Source organism: Mycetomoellerius zeteki, unplaced genomic scaffold (genome assembly GCF_001594055.1).
Source record: "Mycetomoellerius zeteki isolate Tzet28-1 unplaced genomic scaffold, Tzet1.0 scaffold105, whole genome shotgun sequence".
Lineage (NCBI taxonomy): Eukaryota > Metazoa > Arthropoda > Insecta > Hymenoptera > Formicidae > Mycetomoellerius > Mycetomoellerius zeteki.
The window spans coordinates 1,070,940-1,090,539 of NW_017255965.1; the positions used below are offsets into that span (position 1 = coordinate 1,070,940).

The 19,600-nt window shown below is 33.9% G+C and overlaps 1 protein-coding gene across 1 annotated transcript in view; it reads right to left on the reverse strand.

Annotated features, from left to right (window-relative positions):
- LOC108722020 (probable serine/threonine-protein kinase mkcB) overlaps nt 1-19,600 on the reverse strand; it is an 80,925-nt gene that overhangs the window by 14,604 nt on the left and 46,721 nt on the right. Inside the window, 4 exon segments of the mRNA XM_018446910.1 lie at nt 7,891-8,087; nt 8,863-9,223; nt 12,396-12,823; nt 13,936-14,519. Of these exon segments, the coding sequence (XP_018302412.1) occupies nt 7,891-8,087; nt 8,863-9,223; nt 12,396-12,823; nt 13,936-14,519 (1,570 nt within the window).

The following is a 19,600-nucleotide window of genomic DNA, read 5'->3' on the forward strand; positions in this document are numbered from 1 at the left end:
GAAAATCGGATGCAGCGTGAATCCAGCATTAAAATTCGAATTGACGCGTTAGAGACTTCGGATAGACGCGCGAAGTTGCTCACGTAACCGAATTTTGTGTGCGCCGCTCAGTTCACACCGCGCGTCATCGCCGTCATCACTGATGCGAAGACGAATTATGGTCGTTTCGCGCTTTCGTGTTTGTTTATCCAGCCCGGATAAATTTCGCATACGTTGTAGTATCGGGAATGTTTAATCTAGCGACGGGGGATTGTTTCGATGCGTTGATTCATCCGCGTGAACATGCATTTCTCGATATGCGTGAAATTCGTTCGCGATCGACGTCGCTGTACGTTCTATTGAACCGACGCGAGAGTGTTTTACGCTTTAAAACATGCGCCTATTCGGCATTGCTCCGCTCGTCCTGCGTCGCGAGTGTCATTCAACATCTGTGGAGCGTCGAGGGAAAGCGCCTGAGGAGATAGAAGAGGAGGCGATCGAGTAATCTCTGCAATAAACGGTCGGCATTCGTGTCCGCCATGATTGTTATCGGTCCGCCAGTTCTCGGAATTTTTCACGTCGAGGACGCGTCGCCGCGTGACAAAAGTCGAGAGGATCTGCGGGTGATCGCGATCGTGTTGCATTACCTATGATCGACGTCGATCATGTTTTCGTCGAATCGTTCGGGAGTGCCGGATAAATCTGCGGACAATCGCTTCATTGTGCCGGTTTATTGCGCGAGTGTAATGTGATCGAGTGGAGCATTTGCATTGAGGAGCATCGATGATTCGACGCAATGGGTAAATCGAGACAGGCGATTGCTGCTTGAACGGCGATATCTGGCAGATACGGTGAGTCCTTCATTTACTTACGTAATTTTTCAATTCTTTTTCGGAATCGAATTTGTCTGACGCGAGAAGAGAGAAATATCTTCTTTTTCTGCGCGATTCCGAAATTTAATTACAATCTACACTGAGAGAAAACTTTTTGGTATTAGAAACATATTATAATTATTATTATGACTGCTATGGTATTAGTAATAATAACTATATGTGTAGTTCTATCAACCAATATATGAGGACTTTTCGACTCAGTTTAGTCTGCTCTACCTGCTCATGAGCGTTGTCAGGTGAGTTATGGGACACCCTGTATATAATTGACAACCGAAAATATATATGACAATAATTATAGTTATTTGAATAATTTCAATCATTACTATATAATTATATTATTTGAATTTTATAATTATAGTAATATGTAAAATATAGTTACAAATACAGTTTTTCTCTCAGTGTAATCACGGTTGTTAGTTTTCTCCGGTTTAAAAACTGGAGATTTCATTTATCTTGCCGAAGATCGGACTGCTAAGAGAGTACTTCCAAAAGATACTTCAAATGATACTTTCAAAATTTTTACTGTACTGTAATTCCTTCAAAAAACGTAAAAAAAACGCCGTCAAATGTTTTTCGTCAGTCAGAGAACCGAAGATTCGTTCAAAAAGACCGAAATCTCCGGTCGGAAATCCGAGAACTGGCAATCATGAGTGTAATCTATATAATCATTTGATATAAATAAATTCCAAATTGCTTGAGATTGTCATTTAAGGCCGTTATTTATAGATGATTCTTATATTTAAGTCTGTCTAAGTGTACAGCCTTAAAATATCATAAACCAGTTACAGAATCGTATTAACATCTTAAGATACCAATTGCTTTCCATTTTCACACAAGTGATACTAATGCCTGTATTCATATTCAGATCTTATATTTAAGGAAGCTTTAAATATAAGATCTGACTATAAATACGGGCATAAGTCTAAAGTTATGTGAGTATTTTATACTCGGTTAATGACGTCATTCCTTGCTTACTTTAGTGACAAAGTTATCGCATAACATCACAGGTTTACAACTTCACTTTTAATGTGGGTTAACAAGACTCATTGTCAGTAAAGCACACGGTCTTGAACTTGTGCAGGTTATAAATAATAAAAAACTCAATTGAATCTTACTTGTCAGAGATCGAATAAAAAGAAACATGCGTTTAACTACGTTATGACGTCACAAATGAGAATTATCTGAGTTTCGATATAAATAGAAAACAATTGTATTTAAGATGGTCTTGATGTATATAAGTATCGATACATATAAGTATCGATTGTTTATGAATATCGACCTAAAACTTTAGGCCAGTTTAAAAAATATATTTTCAAAATTATTTTTAGAATAAGACGCAACAGAGTTTATTATTTAGAGCTTTCAAGATGTGCGTTGAATAGTTTTTTTAATGCACGATGAAAAATGGTTATTAAACTCATTAGACTTCGTGTGAACTTTAAATGAAATAAATAGAGTAATTTTAAAGTTTAATCCGCTCTCGTTCCTTTTTTGAATTTTTTAGAAAACGTCTTGTTGAAATTAATATTTAAAACATTTTAAATCTACAGAAATTCTTCAGAAATTTTGATAGTTTAGCACTGAGGTTCATTAACGACCGTTTGAGAGTGGTAAAACGTGTTCAATGTAGTAGATCTTGAAATATGATGATGCTATTAAATGAGCGATAACACACTAGGAAACTGTTAGCTAAAGTCTCGATACGCGGCGCATTTAACCGCAGAACAGAGAATAGAATACGACGTGCTTTAATACGGTGCAGTCAGGAGGATGCTTCATTTGCGGAAATCACGTCGCCGATGGTGAAAATCGTGAGGTCCGTAACGACGTGATGTCGGTACATAATTAAAGGCGATTAATTAAACGTTTGCGCAAAACAACGTAAATACGCCGCGCAAATCCGGCGGGGCAGAATATAAACGATAATTATCTCTTACTATTGTTTAGTTTACTAAAAAGTTTATTATTAACCTTTCGAGGAAATCCCTTCATGAATAAGGTAAAAGGATATCTATATACATTTTCCGTTAAATTAAGATAATTCTCTGTATTTCAATTAATTTTCTTCAATATTACTTTCCGTTTACATTGAGACACACTGAGTGGTTTTTTTTTAAACAAAAATCTTTCCAGCACGCGTGCCTTCCGTAAATCTGTAAATGTCAAGCTTCTATGTTTATTAGATCCACAAAGGGAACGTTTCTTATGTATAAAAAGCTTACGGGAAACCCAGTCTCTCTCTCACAAAGCTAAACCTAAACGTCCGTGAACTCCATACTATGACATTTAAAAAATACTCTCAGCCGGTTAGACGTAAATGACGCATGAATAATATCTATCTGATCTTTAAAGATTAACTTCTATACTATTTTTTCCCCATCTACTTAAATTGTTGGTTATACATTATCGTTCCGTAAATGATTTTGTATTTTACGATACTCGTGGTTTTCGAAGGAAAAGCTTTCAACCTAAATGCACATACGTAACTATGCTGAGAAGGCTCGGAATTTGTAATGCATCGTGCACGTTTATATTCCTTAATTGAACAAACTCGTTAACCGCCAAATTAGTTAAGGAAATTCCCTGGAATTTCAGTAATGTGAAAATGTAATGTGGAAGATAAACGAACGCGAGTTGATTTGTGGATATTGCGTGTTTCTGTACCACTTTCTTTATTCATGCGTTTTTTGCAATTGAAATAATTCTTCTGTTAGAATGAATAAGTAAAATATATTATTTGTATTGAGATAAAAATTCATAAAAGACGCGCGAGAGTAGTAAACTTTATAAAAAGTTACAATTCTGTTTATTTGCCTGATGTAAAGTTTTGTTAAACTCTACTTATACCTACTTCAGATTATCTAATTAATAAGATTTTTTTATCTATTTATAGCTTGACAACTTGCTTCGTTATAAAATTTTGAACTTTTCTGAAAGGTGTACTTTTCCCTCTAGACTGCTTTTTATTGTAATCCATCCCATTAGCTAACGCATTCATAAATGGAATTGTTATCGGATTTTTGCAGTAAATAGATTTGATGTAATCCATCGATCTAGTTTTCAAGAGTAAGTGTAAAATAAATGAAAAAGTTCAAATCAAGGATGATTAAAATTCGCATTTAAATTACGATGAAAATATTTTGTATCGAACATATATGGAATAAATTGAGGATCAAAATATTCAAAAGGGAGATATTTTTGTTATGAAAATAAATTGCTAATAAAAAGCAGTTGGAAACATTCTTTGTCAAGGGAAAAAGTAAAATCTAAAATCGATATCTGTAAATACGAGCGGCAAAAGAGTACTGTAAAACTGGTGATTAAAAAAAGCAAAATCTACGTACATATTGTACGTAAAAAATTATTAAACCGAAATGACTGTGAGAATTAAATAAAAATAAAACAAGAGAGATATGACTCGCGAAAAATTCGAAATATATATAAACTTAAAAAATATATGCATAAAAGATTATCTAAAAAAGTTTTGCAAATATTACGTTTATTAGTTTGATGTCTTAGTAAATAAACGTAGATATTGCTTTAAATGTGAAGGTGTATCACAGTAATAATTTATAGGTATAAAAAAATGAATATTAGGATAATGATTTATACCAAAATGCTACTCTGTAAATCTTTTAGAGTGAAAATTGAACCAGTCTTGAAAAAAGAGTGAAAATTTTTCACTCTTGAACATGAGTGAAACATTTTTATTCTTTTTCTTTTAGAGTAAGATTTCATCTTTCCTTTTGGAATGAGATTCCAAAGGAATGAAATCTTACTCCTTTTTTTGGAGTTACTCCAAAAGAGTGAAATCTTATTTTAAAAGAATGAAATCTCATACACAGAGTGAAAATATCTGCTATTCATGTTTAAGAATAAAAATTATTTTCATTCTTTTTTCAAGACTGGCTTAATTTTCAGTCTTTTGGAGTGAGATTTCACTCAATACTTTGCCAAAAGCTGTTATTAATTATCATTAAATTTTCGATGAATAACTACAGTGTTTGTAGCTATTTCTAAAATTCTTTTTAATTGATAAATCAGAGCAAGAATTAAGTAAATAAGAAATATTGGCGACAATATATTCGAAATTGTGGAATTCCACGGAGCATTTTAGAAAATTGTAAATGTCCAGATTTAATTCAATGTGTTATGCAGAATAAAGTTAAAGTGACATTTTGAGCCAATAGAAAAGTCTGTAGCCAATATTGAAATAATATAAAAATGAAAATATTTTTATTAAATTTTGAGTGCTCAGCGAAATGTTGCTCCAATTCTGTCACAAGCTTCCCATTTTTCTCGTGTTTCCATTGAATTCCACAAGATTTCGAGTAGTCTTGTGTATTTTTATTTAGGGATCATGGGCAATTTTGTAGATATTACGGGTACACTCCCGATTTCCCCTCGTCGCATTTTCACGTAAGCACGTCGTCTCGTCGGGCTGGTGATCACCATTTATTTTGCCACGGCGATTTGATTAAGCGTAATCGAGCGTGTGGTCTCGCGGGTCGTGAGTCTCTTATTATAGATATCGCCTTTCCTCGACGCAGCGGAAATTCAAGCGATCGGCTGTGGTATGTCGATAAGGTCATGCGATAACAGTAGTCTCGACTCTCAACCAAGTAATCTTGAAGATATATGAGGACAGAATTATAATTGCTGTGCTAAAATATACTCTTTTATCTCTTTCCTTCTCTTTCTCGCTGCCGCTTTCTTCCTCTTGAATAGTCAAAGGCGTAATGGCGTGATTGATTTGTGTTAATTTTACGCTCGCTATTAATTAGACAAAATTTGTATCATTTCTACGACAAAGTTACAACGCGTCTTTTCCAACACGATCAAACATTTCGATTTACTTAACATGTATGCTATATCTCTTTGACGTGCAAGTAGATACACTTGATGGCGAATTATAATTAAGTTACTGTGATAATTAGCGACTGAAGTAGAAGATACAAAAGATATAATTAGAAATGAGCGATACGAAAAGAAACCGGAGATATTAAAAAACGGCAGGGGAGTTGATGAGAAAATCTTGACGGTGATTATATTAGGGTTATGAATGGCACGAGGGTTGACATGATCTAGGTATAATCTGAAAGATAACTGAACTATGACCTTCTTTGATAGTTGCGCATTAAAGAGAGCGAAAAATAACAGTTGGCTCAGCTTTTTGTATGGTTTTACGATACGTTGCGTGTAAAGCAAAAGTCGAGACATCTTTTACTCATAATTCGATTAACTGTGATATAGCAGAGCAAAGATAATTTACCGCTTTGTAGAGAATTAAAAAATTTACAGATCTACAAACAGTAAAACATGAAGAGTTGCGATCATTTGACAATAATTTAATTTTGAAATAATGTATTTATATTTACCATAATATTATTCGAAGATTTTCTAATATCTAATACTAGTATCATGTTTTTCTAACATATATTCATCACGTAACATGATAGTTTAAACATGATTGTAGTTTAAAATTCAATTGCTATATTTAGATTTTTTTGTTGCAATCAATATTCACAGGAAACACATTCGTGTAAATTGCATTCCATCGTGAAGCATTGATTGAAGAAAAAGAGAAAAAAAACAGGATGAAATATAACCATTCAAGCTTGGCAATTACTATCTCTATGTTTTTTCGAATATATATGTATACCATGCGTGTGTATTATGAGCATATATTTTCATTTCATGAAACATCAATATCAGGTTTATTTTCGAATAACAAAAAGCTGCCGTATTGTAAAATTTTTGTTCAAGAAAGATCCTCATTTGATGAATAAGGCTATCGCTAAAACAAAGAGGGCTGAAAGTATTTTTAATAAAATTCATTTTTTGTAACATTGAATATATCTTGTACAGTCCTATTGTTTTGCAGGTTTTTGCTTGATTAAAACGCTTTTATAAAATACAAAACCATCCCGCTTGTAAAATGCGAAACCTTCTAAAATTCAGAATTAGCCCGCAACGTCAGTCTTTTTTTTCCTCCGCGCTTAGAGCCTGCAACGTATGCAACCTAATGAACTCAACGCAGCTGGGACATGCAAATTGCCTCACTGTTGCATCGGCCACTTTGTTGCGCCTTTCTTTGTCGGTTCGTCATATTGCATTACTACACTCAGTTCGTTCAAAGACTATTCGGAGCAGGCGACGCGATGTACGCGATTAACGATTCTAATTGAAGCGCATTCAATCAGTTGAGATCGACGCCTGGGAGTGACGTGGTCGGAAAATCTCTTTTTGCTATAATCACGAACATTTATGCACCGCGCGAGGGGTCCTTGATCGGGAACCTCTCTCCCGATGCATGTAGGTCAATCCGCACGTGTCGTCTCTACGGTTTGAGAGGTCACTGCTTGCGGGTGGAAGTGACATGTAATAGCCGGCTGATTTATCGACTTTTAATCTCGCAGAACGAAACTGGTCGCTTGGATGAGTGCTGCGTTATTTGTTGTCTGATCTTGTTTCACTGCGACTCCAACGCGCCGCGTCGTCGTGAATATTGCAAATGTGTATCGCGAGCGTATCGGATTCCGCGAATGGAAGAACACAATGAATAGAAACATGTGTTCATCGCTCAAAAAAATCCGGTTTCAATAATTAATAAACCAGACAACAAAGAAGAGGAGATAGATTGGCACGGTAGATGAATTATATGATAAAGAAAATAAGTCACGCATTAAAAAAATTAGAACTCTGCATGTAATAGAATTCTTTTTTCTGTAAAACATATTTATGAATCAGATTGTTGCTATAAATTATCGTTATCATTAGCCATATGATAATTAACTCTGCATATAATAGGATTTTTTTTGTACGTATTAGAGGCGATAATTTTTAAGTTACTATACTTTAATGTGATCGCGGCTCTGTATGCTAGAGATTTATTTCTAGAATATATTAGGAATTTATTACTAGGAATATATATTCTACTTGAACCGGATTCTCTTTTTGTGTCCGGATATCGATTGTACATTATACTTTGAGAATAATATATAATGCTGTGACTTACCGGTCCCAAGTACTGTGCGTTAGCAACGGTTGTTTCAGGCGCTGCGAAAGCCGGTGTACCAGCTTGTCCTGTTAATAATTCTCCAGATTCTCTTAATTCCGTGCTGACACCTAAATCAGCGATTTTAATTCTGTCGTCCCTATCCACCAATAGATTGCTTGGCTTTATGTCACGATGCACTATCTTTTGGTAATGCACTACGAAAAGAAAAAATTAATATTATTGTATATAATACTGTTTTTAACGATCACACAATTTTTATTAAAATTTAATTCTAAAAGTCTGAATATATTATATGTTCATAATTATACGGAGTATTTCTTGACTTGAAAATCGTTTACGTAACTAATGAATACATCTTACTTATCCCTCTTCTCCACGTAGTAAGACTGGTGTTACAAGTTTTAAGTCGATTATTATCTAAGCAGCTTGATGTTTTATCGAATAGTGTCTAACGCGACTATACTACACTCTCATGTAAAGTATACTAACACGATCATTGAGTTTACGTAATGTATATGACGCCTCTTTCGTCATTGATCCGCGATGAACGTTGTGATCCGTAATAGGCGCCAGATACATTACGCAAATCCGCCTGTCGAGAGGATTTGCATTCTATTATTTAACGCGTACGTGATAAACATGATTTATGCTAAATGTGGGCGTATGCTATATGATTAAAATGCCTTCTAAATTTGGAACCCTCTAAATTTGGAAATTTTTTTTTCCAAGGGAGATAAAAACGGGATTGAAAAGAAAGAAATTTTAAATTTTATACACATATTATTCGATTTGTGGTAACATAACTAAAATCAATTTCAAAACGTTGCACGTGTTGATTAATTTCGAGATGGAATTTAATTTTAATAATTAATCATTTGAATCGTATAGGATTTTCTAGAATTTTTAGGAAAAAATTCTTTGCAAAAAATTTTTAGTTTTTATAAGTATGTAGAATACATAATGACTTACAATATTCGACTCCCAAGACAACATCGCGAAAATAACGCCTGGCTGTTGCTTCATTCAGAGGTTTATCGGTGGGTATAAGGAGGATTTCACCTCTATGGACTAGTTCGAAGACCAGGTAGAGATTATCTTTGTCGGGATGGTCCAGTACCTCGACTAGTTTCACGACGTTGGGGTGATCGAGTTTCTTCAGAATGGCGATTTCCCTGTAAACTTTCGCCAAAGGATCAGCGCCTGCTCTGCGCGGTGGTATTCTCCCAAATATCCCTGTTTTTTTCATTAATTTCCTCTTGCTCACTATTTTCATGGCGTAATACGTGCCATCCTCTTCGTTGAAAACCTTCTTCACGACACCGAATGAGCCCTGTGCAAGTGCGAAGTGATGCATAAGTGAAGGCGCGAAAGCACAGCGCGTTCCTGTTTGATCTCAGGCGACGCTTGAAATTTTTAGGGGTTCTCTGCTTTTATTCTCTACTTTTCATTCTCTCGACATTCTCGACAAACAAACGTTTTATTGAATGCTTTTAAGAAGGTCATCGTCAACGTCAAGAGTATTTTTATTTATGCGATATAAATAGCAAAGAGTTTCAATTTGATATTTTTTTTCGATAAAAATATGAAAAATTATTCATTCATCTCAATGAAGTAATATCCTTAATATAGTATTTTATTTTTCTTTTAATAAAGATTATTTTTGTTTAGAGGATATTTCCTCTTTTCTTAAATACGACGATTTCTTGTTGACGCGGATGTTTTCAAATGGAATAGTCTTGACGTTGTGATACGAAAAATATTGTTAAATAATACTTTGGGATGAACATAATATTAAGAGAAGTTATGGAAGATTTTATCGATAATCTCATGATTCTCTTCGCATCCTTTTACCTTAACCTTGCAACCCTTTTTATGGTTCAGCTGCGCTGTTATCATAATGCGTTTTATATCACCGTGGAGACTAGGTCGAAGGTCATCGGCGATGCTATCGGGAGTAGAAGCATAATTTTATAGTTCACGGTATGGTCACCTTTGAGCACGTCCGGTCGTGGTCATTATTTCGTTATAAATATATAAGATAAGAGCAAATTTAAAAATGTATCTATAACGCTTAATCTCGCACCTAATAATGAATGTAACTTTCCAAAGTTGACTTTATGTGTTTTTTCAATTATATTATTTGACAAGGATAACTTTAAAAAATAATTTTTTATGATTAGAATATTGCTACATCATTTATATCGCTTACAATTATTTCAACGAGTTTTAATTAATTCACTCATAAAATGAATTAATTTATCACATAGAAACAGCTCTTGACGCAATATAGTAATCGGTATAATGATTATCTGGTTTTTCCTTGTCTCGATAAAATCTTTACTATATAATTATGAAGTAGAGGAGAAGAATCAATACCGATAACGATATTAGATGCCGAGAAAAAGCCAGATCGATATATATGTATTAATATATTGTTTATGAATGCGACGATGGCGATTGCGCATTTGGAACATTTCAATATCACGAAGTTGAAAAAATTAATCGTCGACATCAAACTCTATTTCAATCGATGGCTCTTACCCCGATGAAGAATTCAATCTCGAGTTTGAATGTAGTTTTAAATGATATGGTAAGGAAAGAAAAATTTAATCGTGAACTTCGCGAATTCGTCTCTCTCTTTTTCTATCTACCATTCGTTAAAGATAATCTCACATGGAATGACATTTGCCCTTGTTTATAAAAAGTACTATATTTTCTTTCTTTCTCTCTCTCTCTCTATCTCTCTCTTGGTCTCTGGGGAAACGATCTTTGGAATTCTCGACGCGAACCTCAAGATCGTGCGCTGCAAACTTTTCCTCGCAGTTGGAAGCTTCGCGCTTTTCACTCAGTAATAGCAAAGTGCGAAGTTATTGCGGCGGTTGTCTTGTTTTTTTCTTGCATTTATTTTGAATCCAATCACGCTGTACTGGATAAGCGTAAGCATTGAGCTTCGCATTTTCATTTTCGTACTGGCTTTTGTGAGCGCTTTTATTCGAAGGGAATGTTCGAGCGTCATTTACATCAAACGGAATTTGCTATTTTTCTAAAAGTGTCAGTGACTTTTAACCTTTCTATTCTGTTCCACATGTTTATTCAGTATTATTTCCTTGTGTTCTAATTTTCGTACGAAAGCGATTAAGCATTTTTATTAAAATTATCATTTTCGAGTTTTTATTTAATTAATTGAAAATAACAGAAATTAAGCTAAAAATGAAAGATAAATACGTATATAGGTACTTCAAAGAAAAAAATTTAACTCGTTGGACAGGAGCCATGTAACAAACAATTCTCGAGAAAACGTGTCAGCAAATTAACATATTGGTAGACAGGAAAAAAATTTGCAATTTATTTATCTCGTAAACGTTGACAATATAATGATTGAATAAAAAAATTGCGCAAGAAGATAATGATTTTAATAATTTTCTGCGTCGTTTAAACTTCTAGTCCTGCGGGCAATATTGCGTTATCGGGTGCGATATAACATAATTATCGGCAGTAATCCGTAACTGCGCGGCTGTTAATTACTTCTTAACAAGTACGAAGGATGGGCAAGAGGGGAAATTGCTGAAAATGATGACTCACGGCACGAGTTATTGGTTATCGAGAAAGCACCCGCGTGCTCGATATCGATAATCATATCATTCTCGCGTTTGTTACGTGAGCGCCGTGAAATGGTTTCGTTCTTCAATGAGAGAAACGCGATCCGTTGATCCTCTTATCGATGAATACAGCTTGATTGTTAAAATGCCGCGGACATAATTGAAAAGGCATTAGACTGTCGCAAATGAATTTAGTTCGGCACGAATATTTTCCACTTATGAATCGGGCTAAAGAGATTTGCTTTCTGTTTGTATAATATTATACATAAGTGATTAATTGTTACTTGCTATAAAATTTCTAACAATGAAATGTTTCTAAAGATTATGCACACTCTTCTGTAATTCTGACAATTGAAAAATCAATTCGTTATTTAATAAATTGTATGCAAAGTATTTTATATAATTTTTTTCATGTGAATTATTTCATAAATTCGAAGTTGATTCTCTCCTAACAAAGACATCTATACAATTTCTAATGATTTTGATATAAGTGATTAAGTTATATGTATGTACACTGTAAGAAATTTTTGTTGTAAAATTCCAAAAGTGTTGGAAGTTTTTATCCAACAAAAATGTGCTGTAAATTTAAACAATTGTATTATGAAATTACAATAAAATTTTGTGGTAAAGCATATGCAAATCTCTAATACACAAGCGCGGCACGCCAGTTATGTAAATTCACAACAAATTTCTATTGTAAATTTACAAATATTATGAAATCACAACAAAACGTTATATGGTTTATAAATTTACTGCACATTTTTATTGTAAGAGTATTGTAAATTCACAAACATTTCTAACAGTGTAATTATATAAAAACTTTTACAATTTTTAGGGACAAATATAAATGATAGAATTATTTTTTACTTGATTAAGTGGATTTTAACGGAATTTTAATCTCACCTTTCCGATTTCGTTCAGCACTTTGTATTGGTTTAATTGCTGTTGGCTGTCATGCTGGCTATCGACGGAACATTCCCTGTTGAGCGCTCTGATGCGTTTCCTGGGCGATCTATGAGGGCTGGCGTGAGGGTAGCGAGAATGAACGGATTTGTAGGTGACGTCAGCTTTCTCGAACAGTCGCTGGCTCGGTCCTGCTTCGTCGGGCAAGGATAATTTTCTCAAATCTACAGTCCGATTATTATCCGAGGCAATAATAGTTTCCACGTTTGTCTTGTGCACATTCTTACAATTCGAGTCGCCGCCAGAATGATCGATGACTGTGTCAACTCGCTGAGTCGTGCCCGCCTCGTCCGATGGTGCATTTTTGCCGCTATTGCGCGGAAGGTAAATATTGGGGTTCTTGAAAATAGACGTCACTTGCATATCGCCTAAGAAGATATTAAGAACAGTGAAAATCCTGTCAAATTAATTTTGAAGGAAATTATATTTTATACCGTCATTTTTTTTATCTTACCCTCGAGAAACCGTTCCATTAAGTAACAAAATTGAAAGGGACGAAAAATACGCTTTATAAGAACGAGATTAAATTATATAATAAGTAATCTGTCTTGAATAAAAGTAATGTATATAAAATTATATATAAAAACATTTTTTTAAATAATGTCGGCGATTTTTTTAGAGTTAGAGCACCTTGTCAAATTATTTTACCTACGATATTTATTCGGAAGACTCTCTATATAATTATACATGAATTTCAAGAATTTTATCATTTTTTTATCTTACTCATCAAGTAATCGTTTCATTAAGTAACAAAATTGAGAAAGTTAAAAAATACGTTTTGAAAGAGATTAAATCATATAACAATTAATCTATTTTTTTGAATGAAAGTAATATACAGGGTGTCTCAAAAAAACGGATCGAAACACAATGGGGACGTAGATTGGATCAAGGGGAACAAAACAGTTTTGTACTATTTTGCAGTTGACGCAATATTTAACGAGATATTAACGTTTAAAGATAGGCGAATACAAGCGTCCGACCAGCCTACTGCTCAAGCGCTATCCTTCTCCTCCCCATGCGCGCCGTTCTGAGTGGCTCGCTTGCTAGGCCATCCCCGCACCTCGCGGCCCGCCCGCGCCGCCCGGCCAGCGCGTCATGCGATCGGTGGGGATGGTAGGCCGTCCTGCCGGCAGCAGTACATGAGCAGTAGGCTGGTCGAATGCTTGTATTCGCCTATCTTTAAACGTTAATATCTCGTTAAATATTGTGTCAACTGCAAAATGGTACAAAACTGTTTTGTTCCCCTTGATCCAATCTACGTCCCCATTGTGTTTCGATCCGTTTTTTTGAGACACCCTGTATATTAAAATAATGTATATATAATGAAATTATATATAAGAACACTTTAGATTGGTTTTCGGTCTTGTTAAATTATTTTGCCTACGATGTTTATCCGGAGGACTCTTTAATTATGCGTTCCATGGAGAGAATTTCGCTTTATCTAACTTGATCGTATTAACAGTGACTCATGTTTACTTACTGAGACGTGTCGTCAGTCCATCGGTGATCTCTTGGGTCTCGAAACTCTTTTGCCGGGGTAAAGTTTTCTCTCTGACGACCTCCTTTGCCTCATCAACGTCGGGCATGTCGAGGTCAGAGCTCGACACCTTTCTGTATATCTCTGTCGTTGGCATTCTCTCCTTCGCTGTCTCTGCGGATGGCTTAATGTTTTCAATGTTCTCCTCAATGTTCTCCTCTTTTCTACCAGCAAGATCCTCAATCAAGGCTCCAAGAGTTATTGATTTCGATTTGTATCTCTCCTTCTCTTGCTGTTGCGTGTCACTCGTGGAATTTCTTCTGTTGTCCTCCAAACTATCTCGACGGCTCACGTAGCCACTGCTCTGTCTTCGGAGAACATCAGTAGTAGTTTGTGTCACAGTCTTTAGCGTACCCTCACCCTCTTCAAGGTACAATGCACTGTCTTTGCGTACTTCTTGGATGTACTCCGGACTCGATAGCACTTTCGACGGGCCTGGCGCATCCGTTGATAATTGTTCAGTGTCAGAAGCACCTGTCGTCTTCGAAGTAGGTGAATTTGAGGGAGAACTATCGACCGCAGAACCTCTGAAAAAGAAGAAGATTGTTTTTTCATCTATGATCTACTTTTACAATTACGAGTAGATCATTGAAGTGTTAGAAACAATAGTAACAACGTTTATATATTGTAGCATTTTCTATCGCTATTTCTTGTCGACGAAAGGACTATGCCCAGTTTTATAAGAGAATTTGGGCTCCGGATGAACAACTTTGAGACATGCCTAAAATTTTAAGGTATCAAAAGAGAATAAAAAATTCCACAAGCTTAACTTTATAGGAGAGGTTTCCTGAGTGCTCCTAGAACATATATTGCCACATTTCAATTAAAACCTTTTGTTTCATACTTTGAATGTCTCTCTCCCCTCTTCATCGATTAATATCTATCACTTATAACTATTCATTTGGGGTCCAAAAAAGATTTTAATTGTCTTCGTCAAGATTGGACATATTCCGGATATTAGATGATTTGAGAAATCGAATAAAACCGATCCTACATGGTACACAATACATGTCATAATAGCGAACTTTGAACAGCTGTAGCACTCAAGGGACTCATTTTACAAAGTTGTGCATATGGAACTTTTTAATTCTTTTTTGATACTCTATAATTCTAGCTAGATCTCAATGCTGTTCAGCCGGGGTCCAAACTGGGTATAGTCCTTTACTTGAATTGCATAATACGATAATTTTTAACTAGGAATTACATAAGCATTCAAAATGCGTTCGTCAAATCTTTTATTTATTTTGCGATAACTCAGTTTAATAAACCAATTTTAATAAACTCAGTTTAATAAACCAGTTTAATAAACTCAGTTTTCTAATAAAAAATCTTAGGAACATTATCAGAAAACAATTTGTAAGAAAAATTTTAAGTTTTCAATTTAGAAAGTCGAAAATTTTCGTAAATTTTTCACAATAAAGAATCAATCAAGAAATTGATTATGACATAACTTTTTCTATTATAAAAAATTGTATTATTAATAATGCTTATGATTTCACGACGATAATTTTACGACAAGTAAAATTACTTTAAACTTCCGGTTATACTATATATCATACACCATTTATAAAATTCATAAGATTTTTTATCAAAGAATTATCCCTATATTACTGCGCCGTTGTTTAAAAGTGCAGAGCTTCAGCTCGATAACAAAATGTCAGACAGCCAACGCGCGATAATGGATTATCGTTTATCGAGATAATCGGTACGATACTTGACGTCATTAAATTAAATACGGAACGGGAAGAAAGCGTCACTGATACGCTCCTTTAAATGGCCACGAACGATATATAAATAAATAAGCTTTGACAATGCGGGTGAAGTCTCATGTGATCTAATACATGAACAGCTCATTTATTGACTTGCATTACGTTGATAACGAGGCACGTGGAAATGCTGAAAATCAAATTCCAAAATAGAGAATAGATTCTGATGTTCTTTAAACGACCTCGCTTATTCTTGTATCTTTGTATTTAATTTTTTGTTTAATAACATCTCTTATTACGTTTAAATTACATTCAGATATAACAATAAATATATATTTATAATTGTATTTCATATACTCTACTTATTGAAGAATAATTTATTACTTTAGTTTATTGCCAATAGGGGAATATAGTCTATTTACGATATATGACTAATCGCATTTGCATATACTCGTACTTAATCTCTTTCATTAAAAAAAAATAGTAAAATATCCAATATACTATCAAATTAAATATTAATTAATCGGGGGTTTAATTAAATTATTTACATTTCACTTTGTTGCTAGGAATTGTTTTATTTATGGAACAAAGCAACGTGATATATATGAACAAATTTCGAGTTATATATTTGTTTTGGTCTATCTTAAGATTCTCGATTAATCTTAGAAAATACATGATACACAACAAAATATCTATCTCACAAATAGTATTTATTTATTTATTTGTGTCTGCATATGTGTGTTTAATAATATTTATATAATATATATATATATACTGTAGTACACACACAATATATGCAAAACATTCATCAATTCCTTCATATCAAATAAAGCTATATAAAGCTTTCAAAATAAATCAACAACTGTGCGAACTGTGTAGTAACTAAGATAATAATTAAACATTAAATTGATCTTGAAGAGTTAAGCGATGACATCCTCATTAAATTCACGGAGTCTCGTATAAATACGTGTTCATTCACGGCAAAGACGAGCAATCTGCAATTGAGATTCGTCGGTGATGTGGTCACATGTTGAAATGTGAAAATATGAAATTTAAATAACAAATCAGCTCCGTAGTTCACTGCTTGTTCCGAGAGCAGAGCAGAAGAAGATAAAATCGTCGACACGTGTAAGATGAGCTCACATTCTTCTCAATACAATAGTGACTAAGTTTTTTTTTGTTCGTGTCATATGTGACAAGATCGGGAATATTTGTTACATTATGAGATGAAGATGATTAAATAAAATATTTTAATGGATCTTGCATGATGTTAATAAATTTAATACGTTATCATGTAGTTATTTACGTTGAAAATTAAGAAACAGGCTTTGACGAAAAAAGTATCACCCTTATACATATATCGTTCTGAAAAGTGTTTGATCTATAAAAATTGAATTTACGACCTTTGAAACTTTCGTACAAACAATTAGGTAATAATGAAAAAAGTATACGTCTTTATTTATTAATTAGTTATACATATATATTAATACAATATTTAACGTTAACTTTAACAAGAGTTGCGTGACTATTACCTGATAAAGATTAAATCTTTCCTTTGCGTGACGATGCAACTTGTCAGAACTTCACTCTACCTTCTAGAGAAGCATGCGCTGTAATTTTACGTCTACATCATAAGCATTTTTGCGGGTGTAAAAGTCGACAGTCAAAATATCGATAATATGCGGTAGTCCATTTTTCATCCTTTATAGATGATGGAATAATGGAAGGCGCAATATTATGTACTTCACGACACGCAAGGCGCCGCTTGCAGCCGTGATGCACCCAGAGAGTGAAGTGCGATTCGACACGAAGTGCTCGGTATGTGGATCAATTGTACGGTCCAAACTAGGCCAATGAATGCAATGGCGAGATGCAAGATCCGCATTCGCTGCCGCATAGACAAAGTTACATTAAACTCAAAATGTTCTTTCGACGCGAAGAGAATTGTGAGCGATAGCATCGTCTGAGAAGATAGGCAAACTAAAACTAGAAACAACTAATAAGAATCACGACATTACATTTCTCGACTCTATCAATCTTCTAAATCTGTATTATTACGTATTAATAATAAGTTATTAAGAAGTAATACATTTAACGTAAACGTTATATTTTTGCTTGAAAAATACATGTTATTAAAATTTTAAAAAATTAAAAGAACAATTTAATAAAATCATTAATAAAAAACCATTATCAGACTGCTAATGCTTGTATGAATGTATATTTTCATAGTAAAGAGAATTTTCATAATTGAGTATCGTTTAATTTTATAAAATTCCACTTTTCTATAAATATTTACAGATATTCATACTTTAATTGTTATATTTTTATTATCTTAAATTTATTTGTAATTTTCCTTAGATTTTTACCAATATGGTAAAAGACTAGCGAATCAAAATCCAAGGTTAATTTACCGTAACTAGTCATTTTCTTGCGGAATCAAATCCCATTGCCGTAGTATCGTGTGCTGAGACATTCTTTGACAATTTGCTTACACAAGCGTATGTATAGGGAAGTTACGAGCATCATCGCTTACAAATACGTCGAATAAGTCGAGTTAGTTCAACGCAAACCTATCAAACTATTCCCATATTATTCGCGCAAACTACATACTGGATTCAGAATTGTACACTGTAGTTTCTGGTACTCCTTTAATTATAACTTTGATGTTTCAATATCAATTATTTTAACGTAATAAAACATGGTTTTAATTATCGTACTCTAATATTGAGAAATAAATAAACTATTGGCAGTCTAAAATTAAACGTGAATAATTTTAAAGTTTAATCATAATATTAGAGTAATGTACTAAATTATTATTAATACTGATATTAATTAAAATATCATTATGATTAATATTAAAATTTTAATCATATAATATTTTTCAATATTAATGTGGAAATGAAAATATTATATTCTGCTCTTCTGTGATAATTATATTTCCGTTTCTATATAAATCGCGATTTTACATAAATAGACATTATTTTTGTATAAAAAATGTCTTGAAAAATTTGTTAAATTTACAATTTACTCTTTATTAAGAACTTTAATTTAATCCTGTTAAGTATTATATTAGCGTTTTCTTAATAGTCAATTTTTATAAGGTTCACATGTAATTTTCAATAACTTAGCCGTAAAAATTCGCGTTCTGCGAGAAACGTGCCAAATCGAAAAATTAGCCGCAATGACAGATGTTTACATGCAAGAACATGTATGTTATTTAAAAAATGCATCATTGCGAGTACTTAGTTAACAATGTAAATAAGTTACGTAAAAAGAAGTTTCGCAAAACTTCTGCGTATATATACAATGGCTCGTAATTAAAATAAAATCACGTGTGTATGTGTGAACTTCTAAGTGCTCTTCGTAAATTTTCAAAATTCTATCGTATATCTTTCGTGAAAATGCATCTCACAGCTCTGTAAGATTAAAAAAAGAACCTTCTCACACCTTCGCGTCGTGAGACAAGTTTTCATTTATTATAATTAAATACACATCTCGCGGAAAATAGTTCTTACACGCGTTTCTTCGCACAAACGCATACATGTTTTGACAACCGGTTCTCATCTGTTACGATCAACAAGGAATATCGGTGGAACATACAGCGTTCTGCAGAAAAGCATTTAACACTCGATGAGACCACGAACGATCCGCGAATGCCAACGAGCAAACGCGAACATGCAGGTTTCGGTTTCGGAATCGCGATCACCGCAAAAACTCGTGTCTGTTATTTATGTACGTGAAACACGTACCACCACGGAATGCGTATTTATCTGCATTTTGTCTCGCCGTTGTATCCGCGACTGACCGACAAATGAGCGATACGCGCACGTATGCACTATAAATTACAATGCACTGTCAACGTAGCGCAGACGAGAATCGAGAGGTGCTAGATAACTCGAGAA